We start from the raw sequence: 17,095 nt of genomic DNA, 5'->3' as shown, positions 1-17,095 counted from the left end.
GAAGATATAGAGCAAGTGAAGAAGAGAAGAATAAAATAGTAGTTGAAATACATGTGTATATAAATTTTGGAACTAGTTAACTTATGTAGTGTAGGGTTCATGAATTTTGATTATTGAAAAAGGTTGTTAGTTTTGGTTATCTAAAGCCCAAAATTTGATTATTTCTAAGGATGTTGCTAAATTTGATTATATCATTGTGAGCCAATTTTTGAACAAATATTATTATCTTTAACAACAATTGTCTTTTGGTTATACCACTGTGGATGGCTACTTTGTTTATCCTTATCCTCCTTCCAAGGAAAATCACCGCAGCCGCTCTAGCATTATTTATCACCTACTTTAGCTAACAACTCCTTCCTCATCATTAAGAGATAACTCCAATCTCTTTCAACACTGGTTGTTATTCCATCGGTCAGCACCACTACCACCACCCCATCGGTATGTCCACCTCTTTCAAAACCCAAAACGTTAATGTCGTCACAATGTCATTCTTTTTTAACATTTGCTTAAATAACATGAAAGTCTACAGAATTCTGCTCGATTAAAGAATACACTACGCTACCCACGGAATATTCTATAAGGTTAATTATTGAATTGAATTGAATTATAGGGTGGTGGTGATGAGAAACACATAAAGAAAAGTTAAAAAATGATGAAAACAAAGATGTGGTGGGCATTGATGCGAGATGGAATTGTATATCTTCCTTCATATAAGTCGTTTATTTGATACTATGTGTGTTACTATCGAACCACAATCTCATGGAGGTCCACATTGATCGATGTTGATTATCCATTTTATATCAGTAAAGATACCGGTACAGAAAAATTGGGACCGAAATCCTACCGACGGCCGCCGGTGGGCCGTCTCCGGCCACCGGACGGCCGATCCGAGCCGTTCAAAAATTCTAAAAAAAAAAACCGAGGGGCCCAACGCGGGAATCAATGTCATCCGAGGTGTGTAGGGTGCTTGATCGGAGCACCCCTTTTCGTGTATACACATGTATACACGAAAAGGGGTGCTCCGATCAAGCACCCTACACACCTCGGATGACATTGATTCCCGCGTTGGGCCCCTCGGTTTTTTTTTTTAGAATTTTTGAACGGCTCGGATCGGCCGTCCGGTGGCCGGAGACGGCCCACCGGCGGCCGTCGGTAGGATTTCGGTCCCAATTTTTCTGTACCTATAGCAGTACTCATTTTATATTATAAAGTAAAAAGCGCTAGGTAGATTGGAGATAAGTAAAAAAAAAACTAAGTATACAATTTTAAACACAATTGTGTCCAAAACTTTTTAATATAAATGAATCTATATGCAAGAAGCTGGTTCCAAGTGATGTAATTGAAGAAGCTGGGAAAGCTAACGTGGATTACTTGCAAGCGGTGTGGAGTCTGTGGACTGATCTGGAGAGGGGTCCTCCAAGGTCAGACCAGGTAGAGAGGTGGTCACCACCTCCTCTATCTGTTATTAAAATAAACTGTGACAGAGCGTTTAAATCCTCTCGTAGCTTAGCTGCCTTTGGCATTCTTGCTAGAGATAGTGGTGCATCGGCTCAAGTGTGGCGATGTGGTCGAACAATGGAGTCTTCAGTGCTATCCATTGAGGCATGGGCACTGAGAATAGCATGCATGGTAGCTATACAGGAGGAGTTCCAAACTGTGATCTTTGAATCTGATTGCAAATCTCTCATTACCTACATCAATGAACCCAAATCACGGTGCCCCTGGGAAGTAGAAGCTGTGGTAAACGACATCAAAGAATGGGCAAGGACAAGGCATTGGTCCTTCAATTGGTGCAGAAGGGTTCAAAACAGAGCAGCTTAGAGCAGCTCATTGGATTGCGTCAAAATGTCTGAATTAGCTACTTTTTTCGGGTTGTATTCCACCCCGTTTAAATTCTATTTTATGTAATGACTTATCTTGAGCTATGGAATACATTGACATCTTCAAAATATATATATGAGGCGGTTTCGGGAACACCCAAAAAAGCCTCATAGTTTCTGATCAAATTTTGATGATCCGAGCCGCTAAATGTGATCAAAACGTGATTTTAAGGGTACTTGCGAGAAATCAGCAAAAAAAATGACCGGGAAGGACTTGATCCGAACAGTTTCGAACAGTTTTTAATTGAACGGTTCAAATAAAAACTGCTCAAATTAAGTCTTTCTCGGTCATTTTTTTGCTAATTTCACATAGTCACCCTTAAAATCACATTCTGCACACATTGAATGGTTCGGATCATAAAAATTTGACCGGAAACTATGAGATTGAGATTTGAGGTGTATTTTAGGTGTTTTTTTGGGTGTCCCTTGAACCGTCTATATATATATATATATATATATATATATATATATGTATATTTCTTCAGTTTCTTTCGTAATAATGAGAGGCCCCGTTCCAGAACGGGTTTTAAGTCCTTATTTTTTAAGAAGGCAATTTCAAGCTCAAAAATTATAGGTTTATTGAAATCTAAAAATATGCAATATGGATCTTGTTTGAAAAAGATCTCATCGAGAGATCTTTTATACAATGCAAAAAAATTTTAAAAATTATTTTTCATTTACATTATTTTTTAGTTTTAAAATGTGAAATAAACTGCGTATTTTTTAAGAAGATTTCTGGAACGGGGCCTCAGTAATCTTATAGGTAAGGTTGCGGGGTGAGTAGCACGCCGTGACCAGTTTGGGCACTGCTCCTATTTTCAAAACAATGAAAAAAGATTTAAGATTGGAAAAAAACTTCCCGCGGACGAACCCAGGTATCGTCGGAGCCCATGTGAATGGGAGGTTCAAAACTCATTCTCCGCTGCACATGGGTAAACGACGACCATAGGGTCTCGTATCTTGCGGGGTATCTTTTTCAATCTAAAGTTGAACATTTTTAAGAACACCAAATAGAGCAGATTAATCCGGACTGGTTACGAGTGTTATAAACCCTACGACCATACCTCCTTTTAATTATTTGAAAAGAATAGTTGTTTCCTTAAGTTTTAGTTAATCTTAATCAATTAACAAATGGTGGCTACCCAAGAGCCCGTTTTAATCAGTAACAACACGAGTTTTTGTCAGCACACATCATCGTCTTTGTGGATTCGATTCCGGTCTTACCGGATATTATGCTGCGTCGGTCTCCGCCCTACGCTTAGGGCAACCCGTTAATTTAGGACTAGGAAATCGTCAAGCATTTTTGGCGCCGTTGACATTAAAATGGACGGCTGAGATTAAAAATGAAAAAGCACAATCTCTCTCTTTCCCTTTTCAACTCACGTGTTCTCTCCCCCCCCCCCCCCTCTCTCTCTCTCTCTCTCTCTCTCTCTCTAACCTCCGTTCTCTCCTTTTCTCTCTGTCTATGCTACTACTCCGACCTTCAAGCTCCACACACAAACTCCCACCGTCGACGATCATCTACTGCTGACCCTCCAGTCACCAGCGACCATTTCCTTGTTAAAACACTCAAGGAGAGAATTTTGGTGATCATTTTTTGATTCACATTGTTTTGCTGTTGCATTTTTTTTGGGGGGGGGTGTGTGTTTCCAGGGGATCCAGATCCTCTCCACACATCCCTCTCCCCACATCTACCACAGCTTTCTACCAAATGCTGCCAACACATTAATGAACTCATCCGACGGTCCAGATTAAGCCAAAGCCCCACGTTTTCACCCTCTAAACTACACGACGCCGTTTCCTACATTTTCCCCAAACGGCAGCTGCTGCACCGTTTCTCTCTCTCTCTCTCTCCAAACCCAAATACGAACTCAGTGATTTCAGTCCCTTAGCCTGGACTCCGACTACTCACGTGAGATCAGGCGAGTGAAACTGACCTCGTTGATGAAGCTTCTTTGAATCTCGACACCGGTGGATGTTGACCTCCAGCACTCTCCGTTTGATTTGATTTGATTTTTTTTTAATAAGTGATTTGATTTGTTTTTGTTCCGGTAAAAAATAGGGTTTTGCTTGTACTGTATTCTGATTTGATTTTTCAAAATTTTATAAGGTTAAATCTCCGTATTCTTACAAAGAAGGTTTTATCTACTATTCACACCTTGTGTATTCCAACAGTAAACTGTGAGGAGTGAAATCATTTCAGGGGAATTGAAGAAAATGGTTTCAGAGTCGTGAAATTATTCAAAGATAGGAGATGGATTTGAATTCATTCTACAGAAATTTCTAAAGTAACAAAGGACTAGAGAGAGATTGGTATGGGTAATGGAGGGCAATTTCAGTGGGATTGAGTTGGTATTTGGGTTTGGGCTGGAAAAAATCGCCGGAGTAGGAGTCCGTATTTGGGTTTGGGGAGAGAGAGAGGCGGGGGGCGCAAACGGAGCAGGTCAGTTGCCGTTTGGGGAAAATGTTGGAAACGGTGTCGTGTAGTTTAGGGGGTGAAAACGTGGGCTTTTTGGCTTAATCTGGGCCGTCGGATGAGTTCATTAATGTGTTGGCCGCATTTGATAGAAAGTTGTAGTAGATGTGGGGAGAGGGGTGTGTGGAGAGGATCCGAATCCGTTTCCAGCAGGTGATGACGATGATGATAAACACAACCATAATCCAAGCAGAGCTAGGTGAGCTGTAATTAGGTGGAGGGTTGAAATTTGGTGTGAATATTTGATAATGTGTCTACTAATGCAAACTGTTCGTTTGGATTATGCAAACTTTTAGTCTACTAATGCAAATTTTGCTATTATGTATCAACCAAAACTATCATTGTATTAATGAAGAATATCTGTATTTTTTGCTCTGTGGTTCATTTCCTATAATCTATTGCTGTTGTTGATGATGTTGCTCGAGTCATTCAAGATGCTTAGTATATGTGGGTGTGGTGTTATGGTGGTTTCATTACCATCCCCTTTTGTGATGTTTCTGTTTCAGTGATGTTTTTGTTGCTGTTGTAATAATATTTCAGTAAACATTAGGCCTGGTTTTGCTGGGGTTGGCTCCTCGCCAACTCTTCTCCTTATATATGGTAGTGGGTGACAAATAATTTCCTTTAGTCTAGGTGTCAACATAGCTGTGATACCGTTTTCTCCCCTTTCTCGTTTAATCTTTGTAACTTTTGGTTCAAAGATTAATAAAATTCTTTCGCCGATCAAAAAAAACCCTTAATGTGTTCTATTGACTATTGTCTGATTCCACGTTTGTTAGTGAATGTTGAATCCTTAATTTTCTTGCGATTTTTAAGTTTTTCAGGATTTGAAGTAATTTTCACTTCTAGAGGATGTTTTTTTCTTGGAAATAGAAGCTTATATTGTTCTCTCTTTTCTGTTATCTTTTTATTTATTCTTACGAAAAAAATAGTAATATTGAGAAGATATAAAAAAATAAAATTTCCTACAAATTCCCCTACATGATTCCAAAAAAATTTATTGTCACATGGAAAAATTTAAAAAATAATTTTACATAATTTTACATTCATTATGGATCTCATTTTTTAGATTTATTCAAGTAGATTTTAGAAATATAAAATTTATAAAAATTAAATTTGTACAACAAAAGTTATACACATTTTAAGATTTAAAGTCAAAAAGGAGAGAGAGAGAGAGAGTTGAAAAGGGGAAGAGAGAGATTGTGCATTTTCATTTTTAATCTTGGCCGTCCATTTTAATGGCTAGGATTTAGTGTTTATTTTTTTGAAAAATATTTTGTCCCTTGATTCCCTCCCCCCCCTCTCTCTCTCTCTCTCTCTATATATATATATATATATATATATATATATGCATTTAGCGGCTCTTTATATGAAATTGTACCGTAAAGTTATAACCGTAATACCTCTCTAGATAGAGGGGTATATAGTGTAAATCACAAGGGGTCTTGTAGGCATAAGCAAAATTCAAGTATTGTCTTGAGTCGCATAATGTGCGAGTGGATATGAAAGCTTGCTACTTAGCAAAATTTATCAAATACTCATTCCGTTCTGATTTGTTTCTCATTCTTGATTTTTGAGAGCGTTTGACCTTCCAAAGAATTCTCGATAACTTTCAATTCGCAATGTTTTTAATATGCAATATGGATATTGTTTGATATATCTCAATTAATTTTATTATACAAAATCTTCAAAATAATAAAAAATATTATAAAATGTAAGATATAAGTATATTTTTGAAAGACACGAATTTCGATAATTGGACAAATAAATTAAGAAATTAAGAAGGAGGGAGTAATATAAATTCGCGATTGTGAAGATTAGTAATGATTGAGTACAAAAGCCAAGATGATATTTAAGGATTTGAAGAAGCGTCGACCATTTTTAAGTTTCATGTGATACGGCTCTGTTTCATAAACTGAAAAAAAAAGTATTGACACTGTAGACTGAATTGTTTAAGCTTAGGTCTTGATTGAGAGTCTGATACTCGACGAACAGATAGATACTACACCCGCTATCTTGCTCTGGACAATGGAAGCTCTGGGACATCCGTCCCTCAACTCTCTCTCCTCCTGCGGCCGTCGTTACCAGGGACAACAACATTGCACGAGGCTATTGGGCACAACCCGTTGCCTCAATTACTCGGAGCCGTCTTCGGTGAAATGCAGGCCCTTTTATGGAACTCGCCACAGGGTACTCTTTTCTTCCATTATTTCGAACTTTTGATCAATTGGGTCTTTTTTTTTACCCTCCATTCTTCTAGTATTCTTCCTTTTTGTTTGTCTATCAAAAAAATAAAAATAAATAAACCGGGTCTTTTTTTGAAACACTCGATTATGTGTTGATGACTGGATTTTTGAGATGTGTTTACTTTGCCTTTCATTCTTTTGATGAATTGGGTGTCTTTTGCATACTCGAATTTGGGTGGATAATAAGATTTCTAAGATGGGCTTAATTTGCCTTTTGGTATAGGGATTGAATAGCATTCGGGTGCAAGCAGTTGAGGAAGATTATGAGGTGAGGCAAATGAAGGACATGGCTGCTGCTAGGAAGAGATGGGAAGCTCTGGTAAATATATATATTTTCTTTCTGGGCAACAATTCATATATTGCTTACTAGGCTTATCCATACATCCATACATGTCTATGTCTCTTTATATGTAGTAGGAACAACCCGTAGGCAAAGGCACACTCTCCAACATAACACCGACCCCAATCTGAACCAATTTCCATGTCTTGACATTTCACTTTTTTCCAATCACTTTTTTTGCAGACCCACCACTGAGTAATTCCAGCCGATAAACTAAGTTATGCTTGAGTAACCATTCGTAGTAATGGTTTAAGATCTGTATACTCTAAAGGCTAAACAATACCCTATTGAAAGGTTTTGGCAAGCAAATGAAAGATCATATAAAAGTTCTAGATTACTGATTGCCTTCACCATAGCTTAATGCGGAGGATAGCTATTCCGCGCATTCTTTCCAAGTAAGAATTGACTTGTAAATCTTTATCCTGGACACTTGCTCAGAAGAGAAACTTTGTTTGTATGCAGTTGTTTACTTTGAAAGGGTTACTAGGTCAATCCTTTCATCAAATATACTTAAGATTTAGTCAAATGCAATGTAAAATCCTTGGCATGCGTGTATTTTTACTGTAATCTCCGTTTATTGGTTCGTGACCATGCAAGACGTAAATGATTTATGAGCTGATTTAGAGGTCATCGGTAGACTGTATTTGTGCATAGTCTTTCGTCTAGCTTTGGTTTGCCAAGCCAAGCAGTCACCTTATGGATTGGTCTCTTGGTCGGCTATGATATATGCTTTGCATAATCTTTTTGGTTTCATAATTCTAAGCTGGGCGTCGGACCATTTTAACATTTTCCATTTCATATTGGTACTAGTTCAGTTGTTCTTAATTCCTGGAATTATCCAACACCACTTGACAGCAGTTGAGAATACGAGGATAGATGGCGAAGCAAAATACTGAGTTTGTTTAAAATTTGGTATTTTCAATTTCATAAACTTATATCGCAAAAAACTGAGATTATACTGAACGGGATTAACTGTGCATGGTTATGATCAAACCTCCTCAACTAATGCTGGTAAACTTTCTGAAACTTTGGTGTTCTGTATGTTTTATTTTTATTCAGGTCAGGGAAGAAAAAGTCAAAGTTCTGACTCCGAGGGAAGCTGGTTATGCAATGCAACTCTCTAACAAAACCTTGCTCGATGTACGCCCCTCTACAGAGCATAAAAAGGTGAATGATATTTCTCTCATTTCTACTCCTGGTTAAACGTGACATTTGTGCGAAGTCCTACATTCTGGCTCATTAATACTTATCGTTCTTCATAGCCTATTGTTTCATTATTAACATTTCTTGTGATGACGTTTCTGTAGCTCCACATGATTGTTAATGTTGCATGCCATATAGGAGCTTCGTATATGAGTGTTGATGTAAATAAATAGTTCTTGTTTGCTGTGATCCATGATATGAAGCATAATTTGTGTTTCTATTCCTTCTATTATCCCATTCCTTGTCATCTTACTATCATATTTTTGGCTGTTCTTTTGAAGTTTAAGGGTTCATGCCTACTTGTTATCATCCATCATAACGCTTCTTGATTCCTGTTTTGTAGGCATGGGTTAAAGCGTCAACATGGATTCCGATCTTTGATGTTGATTCTAGATTTGACGCTGGAACTCTTTCCAGAAAGGTCACGAACTTCATGATGGGTACTACATTTCACAGAAACTGATATTATTACTAATTCATTGTACACTTTGTCATCATTTAACATTTACTACTACATTTCTATAATCGACGCGTTGCGGTACCAGGAACAAGAGAGAAGTTGCTTTTGCTGTTATATGACCAATTTGACTTAAAATACAGCAGTAATTATTTTAAAGATCCTTCTCACTGCTCGGTATATCATAGGGTTTGTGGGGTTATCTTTTTCGACTTTTTTGTTTGTTTTTGCAGGAGGTTGGTGGAGTGGTGTGCCTACACTTTCGGTTGATGGGTACACTGCAAATCATTAGTTTTCTTCTATTTTATTTTGCATCCATATCCATATTTGAATCTGCAGTTGTATTACGCATTGACAGTTTTCCCTTTCTCCGACAGCCAATTTTTGTCAAAGGTTGAGGAGAAATTTACAAAAGATACAGACCTTATTGTTGGATGTCAGAAGGGATTGAGGTGAACTTTTCCTTTGAATTGATAATCTTCCAGATTTGAAATACTGAAGTAAAGAAATCATCGTGTCCTTATAGTTTTGAAATGAGCACATTAGGCTTTCTCTTATGAGAACGTCTTGCACAGAAGAATCAGAAGATACATACATCATGATTTTTGCAAGTTGAAATCCATAGTTTCCTTGAGAATCTGGCCACGGAACTGTCTTATCTGAGTTGTGAGACTAAGTATATCAGTAGATACATAGGTGGTTCACCTTATTCATATGTAGAATCAAGTTGCGTATCCTATATGCTACAAATATGACTTGTTAGGACCACCTTTTGCATATTCTGCTCCATCCATACTAAACTATGTTCATCAGGCAGATCTCTAGCAGCATGTGAGCTACTGCATAATGCCGGTTACAGAAACCTTTTCTGGATTCAAGGGGGTCTTGAGGCTGCCGATGAAGGGGTATGTGAATGCTTCTAGTTGATACTTCAGATTTTCTTTCCTCTTTGTAATTTCTTGCTTCCATTTTCCCCCTCCCATGATTTTTTTATGACATGAGTACTAAGATGTAATTTGATAAAGAGCCTCTTATCTCGTTTGAAGCAGGATCTTGAGAGGGAAGGTCCCGTTCCTTTTAAGCTTGCTGGAATTGGTGGTGTTTCAGAGTTCCTTGGGTAATTATAGCATACATTCCTCTTTCCTTTTATCCAATTTTCTGGGAAATAACTAGCATTTTATGAGAATATATGAACATATGTATTTGACTTTCTCCTTATGTGAAATTACAACATTCTACCCTGTTCTCTTGAAAGGGAGTGCATAAGAACACCTATCCTTTGTCGGCAGAATGTAGTGAAACCCCGCTCATAGTGTCATTAGGACTCTTACAATTTTGTTGGATTGAATTTTGGACATAGTAGCTTATGACACGAAATAGCTTTCAAGAAATAACTCCTTTAAACATTTTGTTTTGGACTTATGAAAACTGTGCTTGCCCAAACAAGCGTTCAAACTAAATCAGACACTGCTCTTCATTGTCATTCCTTTCTTATTGTCAGTTGGACTGATCAACAAAGAGTTGCAGCTGCGAAGGAGGGTTGGGGCTACCGATTAGTCTTCTCTGCTCGTCTGGTGAGATTCTATCCAAGCTATTTTGACGTATAACAACCAACTATTCTTAGTTTGGTTTGCATTCTGGGAGTATTCCCATGTTTCTTTGCTTCTGTCGCAACCAGGTTGGAGTCTTTCTTGTTGCCGATGCCTTGTTATTTGGGGCTCAGCAAGCCGCCCGTTATCTTCAGGAAATAAGGTCCCACTGAGTGTTTGTGACAACATCTGAAGTACTCACAAAAGTGGAGATGACAATTTTGGGTTTCTCGACTCGTGGTTTGCTGGGCATCCCGATATTGGAAGCGAGACTACACCATCCAAAAGCTATTCTCAAATTTGCCTTTATGCAATGTCCCTGCATATCCTTTTCAGGCCCTGTTCTGTGATACCTTAGCAATCGAATTCGCTAGTTCCGTCATTGGTAAAGGGAACTTGCTGTAATTTTGCCTTGTTAAATTTCAAATGAGAATGTTTTTTTTTCCCCGAGATGATGGTTCGAGTGAATGTTTGTTAACAGATAATATAGTGAATTAGTGGTTTATATGTAGGTTTGATATTTTATCCACTAGTTAAAAAATTGTAGACTCCAGATTTTTTATTTTGTCATTATTCAAATTTTTTCTGTGTTTGTTATTTAATTTTTTTTCCGATGATAGGAATCGAAAAATTTAAAAAATTTGACTTTTACCCAATTTTTTTGGAAAATATCCAAGAAAAAACCTAAAAGCTGACTTTGTGGCTTTTTCTTGGATACTTCTTTAATTTTCTGACTCTTCTCGTCAAGATGAATCAATAATACGTAAAAACTTGACACAAAACTAACAAACGCGAAAAAAATTTGAATAAAGACAAAATAAAAAATTTATAGTCTACAAATTGTTGATAAGTGAAAACACCCCCACAGTACTCATTCTCGTGATGCTTTTACGAAGGAGAATCCGTTCACAATCTTGTCCCGCTGCGATCTCTCTTAACTAGCTTTCTACTAGAAGCAAAGGATTCAGGAACCCAGGCTGAAAATAGTGGTCCGGACTTCGGAGGCCCTGCTTCAAGGTAATCCCTATTGACTATATCGCCGAGCCCCATCATCTTCCTTCCAGAAGGAAAGACTTTCTAGGACCATAAGTTGGTGATAGAAGCAGTCTAATTCCTAATGGGTTTGTGCAACCAAATAGAGCTATATAGCCAAGGCCATAAGAGCAGTGGCGGAGCCAGTCCGCCACTAATGTCATTCAGAGGAAGCACCTTCGCACAATAATCTATTCTCTAGTTATGAAGGAAAGAAAATAAACGTACTGAATTTGTTTGCTTTGATTTTAAACAGAAAACGTAAAAAAATACAACAAAAGAAGAAATGAGAAGGAAAATAATGCTTTTCACTCGTTTAGGGCCTTTAGGCCTTTCTATGTGTGTTAGATTTACCCTTTCTCATAAAGTAAGATAATTTCCTGCTCCTTTTTCTATGAACTCTGCATCTTTAAACAAAGATGCTACATGCACAACGGTTGTGCAAAATATCAAACACAACCAATCTTCATCCGTCCATTGTTGTAATAAATGGTCAAGATTCGATCAAATTTTTCCTTGGAAGAGTTGAACTTTTCCTTTGAAGAGTTTTTTTAAAATCTAGAACGTCCAAACACATCTGAACAGTCAAAATTGGTTACACAACACACACAACGGTTGTGTGAGTATCATTTCCGATCTTCAAACGTAGCTTTTGCCATTTGGAACTCACAACTGCTCCCACCATGTGCAGCGGACACCCATCAACCCATAAATTTGATCCATCTCACAATTAGTCTGATAGATCCTCCCAAGATAGCTTTTCGGCCACGCAATCCATAAATTTGATCAGTCTCACAATTTGTCGGACAGATCCTTCGGAAGATAGCTTTTCGGCTATGAGACTCATAAATTTGATATCCTTCGAAGATAGATCTTCGGCCACGCGACTTATAAATTTGATCAAGTCAATCCTTCGAAGATAGCTTTTCGGCCATGTGGCCCCCCTGCTCCTACTGATATATTATACTATATTGAGTATATTCTACTGGGTGCTAACGGCCAGGCCCCTGTGCAATTCGAGTTTCTTTAAAATACAATATACGAATTCTTCGCGATCTACTAATTCTACTCCTGTCAATTGTCAGTGGGACATCCAATTCTCTGACATAGTCAATCGGCAGCATTATTCGAGCCCATGACACAGTCAACCAGCCTCTTGCCTTCAGTGTTGGCTAACTCGTGAATAACACAAGATTGTTTAAATGGTCACAATACAGGACCACGCCTGGAGAAAACGTCAAATCTTTTCTGGATTTTCTTTCTTCTATATATAAAGATCGAAGGCCGACATAATTTGATCAACCTCGTGGGCCAATTCCAGCACACAACCTCTCTCTCTCTCTCACTTCCTCTTTCAAGAGCCGCCACCCAGCAGACAGAAAAGAGGAAAACATGGGCAAGAGACTCTATGCTCTGCTCGGAAGAAACCCGAAGGGTCCCAAGCTGAAGACCCTGGCCAGCCTCGCCATCGCCCGGATCCCCATACTGAAGAACCTGCACAGTGTCCGGTGTTCCCACGCCCGGTCTGACGTAGTCCAGCTACTCAACCTCGGACACCTAGACCGCGCTCTCCTTCGCGTAAGTTCATGCCTCGAATCCTCTCCCAGTTAAACATACGTACGCGCGCGTCTAAACTTGGTTGGATCTTCTTGACAGGTTGAGCTTGTGATCAGGGAGCAGAACATGCTGGATGTGCTTGTTATGGTAGAAAAGTACTGCCATCTCCTGATAGAGGGATTGCTGCTCGTTGAAAACAACAGGTTGGTTCCTTAGTGTTTGCTCGTAGTTCTCATTTTCTAACCGACTCGCGTCATAACGAAGAAATTACCCTAAAAGAATGGAACCCAATACTAGTTCTATGTTGAATTTCAGAACACAGTTTATTCTGGCATCTTACGTGTATCGAGTTTTGAATGTGTGAATGTTTTTATGCAGGGAATGCCCTGAGGAGCTCAATGAGGCCATATCTAGCTTGATCTTTGCAGCTTCGAGATGCAGAGAACTCCCAGAGCTCCAAGAGATTCGAATGATCTTCTGCTCGAGATATGGGAATGAATTCGTTGCTCGTGCTATTGAACTGAGAAACAATTGCAGAGTGAATCTTGAGGTAAGGACAGATTAATGTTCATGGATCACAATAGTGCGCGGAAGGTTTTGTACTCGAAATAATTATCCTGTGCTTTATCTCTAGATGATACAGAAGCTTTCAAAGAGACAAGCAAGTTTGGAAACAAGGAAAAAATTGCTGAAGCAAATTGCTTATAACGGGATCAATCTCCATCTTGACGACAATGATTATATGACTGCAGTGGTAAGGGAACTATATCCCTGACAATAACGGTGATTGAAAACATGCAACAATGATTTGTCAACCGAAAAATGAATATCTAATTCGATCTTTTTATGATTGCAGGAGAAACAAGACATGAATAAAAATGATGAGCAGCTTAAGCCTAGTGAATCTGCTAAGTTGAATGATACCAAGGCAGGCGTATACGAGAAAGGAGGACTAGAGAGAAGTTTCTCTAGTTCAAGTTCGAACACAGATGCTGAGGATCTGTATGATGTAACCTGGACTGCATATGATCTAGATCGGACTGCATCTCCGAGCGATGAGGAAATAGATCTTGACCAAAGTGACGAGGAGACTGGGAAGAATCAAAACAGCATGCCATGGTTGGAGCACCATGGCCCGGGTTCAGATAAGAAGTATAATGAAGTTGCAGATGACAGCTTCTCGGATACGAAGGGATATAAACCCCATAGCGAAGCTGATCTCACGACATATTCTGTGGAAGGAAGATCTGGTTTAGGAAATACGCATTACTTGAAAGGTGAAAAGCGCGTATATACACGGACCACAGCATTCAAACGCAGATAGGAGGCCAACTTCAATTACTTACAGAAAAGAACACAGCTGGGACTAGGACATACGTGAAGCTTGAGACTTCTTCAAAGCTCACAACTTCTTCTCACTTTCCTTCTTTCATTCATTTGTTCAGACATCGAGTGATTGCAGTAGTGCATTTTCTTGTACTTCACAGATTTCCTTCCTCTCTCACAAGAATGTTTTGAAGGGCTCTTCTGGCTAAAAGTCTTGGAAGCAGTGTACTTCAACCATAAACCTCACTAGAATCTGTTGCGCTTTTCTTTTCTTTTTTAGTAACAGAGAAAAGGTGAGTATGAAAATACAAAGAGTTAAAAACTATTTTGGACCCCTCTTGATCATATTTGTGACCTCTCAATTATCACCGCCCGGCCCCTCTAGCTACTACCGTGCATAGCCCCATTAAAACAACATAGGAAAATCAAAATGGACCTAGTCCTGGCAATTAGAAATGACATTAGCAAAATGTGGCCTTAAGGAACCCCTTTGAACTAGAAACGCAGAAAAAAAAAGGGAACTGATTTTCGCGCTCTAAGATTTACTGCAGGCGCTCCACCTTTTTGTTTTTATACTGTGATGTTGCTGGCAACATCAGTGTATATTTTGTTTTTACACTGTGATGTTGCTGGCAACATCACAGTGTAAAAACAAAAAGGTGGAGCGCCTGCAGTAAATCTTGGAGCGCGAATATCAATTCCCAAAAAAAAATAACTGGAGAAAGGCCCTAGAACCTGCAGGAAATGACACAATGATGTTAACGCCCAAAATGAATACCGTCAAGGCTCCTGTTTGGTTGAAAATGTGCTTCTCTGTTTAGTTAAAAGTTGAAACTAGGCTCCCTATGCTGTTAAAATTTTAAAACTGAAAAAGGAAGGACTTGAGGTCCACATACCGGAACATTCACAAGTTTCGTTGTTTGGTTGATACAGGAATAGAAAAGTTTTCAAATATTCAAGCTTTTGTGGAAACAAATTTTGATCCTATCAATTCTCTGCCAAAAATGTGATACTAGGGAGCACTTAAAACCCAGAGGTACGATCCTGCAAAATGAAAATGTAACTGCGTGATGTGAACTGAAAATAACACAGGCTAATACTCTGATAAGGATATCACCCGTTCCGCTCAAGTTCTTATTTTTTAAGTACATATTTCCTGTTTTACGAGACAGGTTATTCTCTCACAATACATCATGTTTAATTCAAAAAATAAGTACTTATTTGCACATGAATACAAGGCAATAACAAAATGGGAGCCGGATTGAAAGAAGAAAATGAAAAAAAAGGTTTCCCGAATTGAGCTTTAAGCATAGAACGCCAGTATAGACATGCGAAGTCTGAATGAGACCTTGACAACGTCGTTTGAAGACGTGAGTTTCCCAATGCAACCCCGCTCACCGTCATTTTGCTTAACCCCGTGTCTGTTAAATGCGGGAGGCCTCACAATATCCTCCATGAGTAGGAAACTTTCCCCTAGTTACTAAACTAGGAGAAATAATTTATTAGCATAGCATACCATTGTTGAAAGTACAAATCTCAAGTGCCTTGGTCACCAATGGAATAAAAAAGGGATGTTAAATCCTGTTGATCTTACTCGGGAGAGAGCCTAACTATGGAAAGAAAATCATACTGATTAACTATGGAATAAAATCATCCTAATTACAATCAAATCACAATCTCAAGATCACGATTTGATCGCGACATTATTTTGTATATGCATTTACGCTAACAGCCCCCCCCCCCCCCCCCCCTCAAACTCTCAAGTAGGTCTACCAACTTGAATTTGAAAAAGCCAAGAGAAACTAGGAACATCCAAGCAAAAAGAAACCACGAACTGGCACGCCAAGCCACGCCAAACTCAAGTAGGTCTACCAACTTGAGTATGAAAGAAAAGAAACGAAGAAGTCGAGAATCGAAAAGCCACGAGCGCTGGTTGTGAAGAGGCGCGCTGGTGAAAGCAACCGGAAAGCGTGGAGGAGATTGATAGAGTAACTAAGTGCCCAGCAGACAGCCGCGAGGCTTAGGCCGCCCGCCATGAGCGAATATCCACAGTGCCTAGATATTATTGCTCTGATACCACGTTAAATATGAGAGAAGAAATATTGAATTCAATTAATGAAACCATACAATGAGGCTTCTATTTATACAAGAGGAGAGAGCCTAGCTATGGAAAGAAAATCATAATGATTAACTATGGAATAAAATTATCATAATTACAATCAAATCACAATTTCAAGATCATGATTTGATCGTGATATTATTTTTGTGAAGAAAAGAGAAATGATGTATTATTGCTTGTCTTCAAACCATAACCTAGCATGCCTTTATATAGGTTACAAGACGCATAATAAGGAAATAAGCATAATAAGAAAACCTAGACTAACTAGGAAACATAAATAATAATCTAGCTAAACTAGAAACAGAATAATAAAGCTTAGAAAATATGACAACATAATATTTCCTAATATTATGTTGACATCCCCCTCAAACTCAAGTAGGTCTACTAACTTAAGTTTGAAAAAACCAAGAGAAACCAGGAGTAGCCATGCCAAGCCAAGCCAAGAGAAACCAAAAGAAGCAAGAAAAGAGAAACGGCAAGGAGAGCCAAAAACAGTCATGAGCGACAGAAGCCATGACAGTAGAAATTTGAGGTGAAATCTGAGTACACGAGCCAGTTACATATTACTATGAGTGCCCGGCGGACGGTGACGAAGTTTAGGCCTCCCGCCGAGAGCAAAAATTTCACAGGGCTTAGATCTTATAGCTCTGATACCATGTGAAGAAAAGAGAAATGATGTATTATTGCTTGTCTTTAAACCATAATCTAGAACGCCTTTATATAGGCTACAAGACGCATAACAAGGAAATACGCATAATAAGAAAACCTAGACTAACTAGGAAACATAAATAATAATCTGGCTAAACTAGAAACAAAATAATAAAGCTTAGAAAATATGGCAACATAATATTTCCGAATATTATGTTAACA

General features: G+C 38.6%; 2 protein-coding genes across 2 annotated transcripts; both read left to right on the top strand.

Annotated features, from left to right (window-relative positions):
• Window positions 1–6,188: 6,188 nt before the first annotated feature.
• Window positions 6,189–10,770, top strand: LOC131310705 (rhodanese-like domain-containing protein 11, chloroplastic). The gene is made up of 10 exons (XM_058337872.1): window positions 6,189–6,546; window positions 6,826–6,921; window positions 8,002–8,109; window positions 8,489–8,585; window positions 8,836–8,875; window positions 8,980–9,054; window positions 9,420–9,507; window positions 9,652–9,719; window positions 10,104–10,176; window positions 10,281–10,770. Exons 1-10 carry the CDS (start codon window positions 6,385–6,387, stop codon window positions 10,362–10,364), a joined length of 891 nt encoding a protein of 296 aa, XP_058193855.1. The 5' UTR covers window positions 6,189–6,384; the 3' UTR covers window positions 10,365–10,770.
• Window positions 10,771–12,438: 1,668 nt separating this feature from the next.
• On the top strand, window positions 12,439–14,557 carry LOC131310704 (uncharacterized). Its single transcript, XM_058337871.1, has 5 exons — window positions 12,439–12,801; window positions 12,880–12,983; window positions 13,159–13,330; window positions 13,415–13,534; window positions 13,637–14,557. The coding sequence occupies exons 1-5, from the start codon at window positions 12,616–12,618 to the stop codon at window positions 14,102–14,104; spliced, it is 1,050 nt and encodes a 349-aa protein (XP_058193854.1). The 5' UTR covers window positions 12,439–12,615; the 3' UTR covers window positions 14,105–14,557.
• Window positions 14,558–17,095: the final 2,538 nt, after the last annotated feature.

The sequence above is a fragment of the Rhododendron vialii genome, chromosome 12a (genome assembly GCF_030253575.1).
Source record: "Rhododendron vialii isolate Sample 1 chromosome 12a, ASM3025357v1".
NCBI lineage: Eukaryota > Viridiplantae > Streptophyta > Magnoliopsida > Ericales > Ericaceae > Rhododendron > Rhododendron vialii.
Note: the sequence above shows the minus strand (reverse complement) of the source record. Positions and strands in the feature narration are given on the sequence as shown.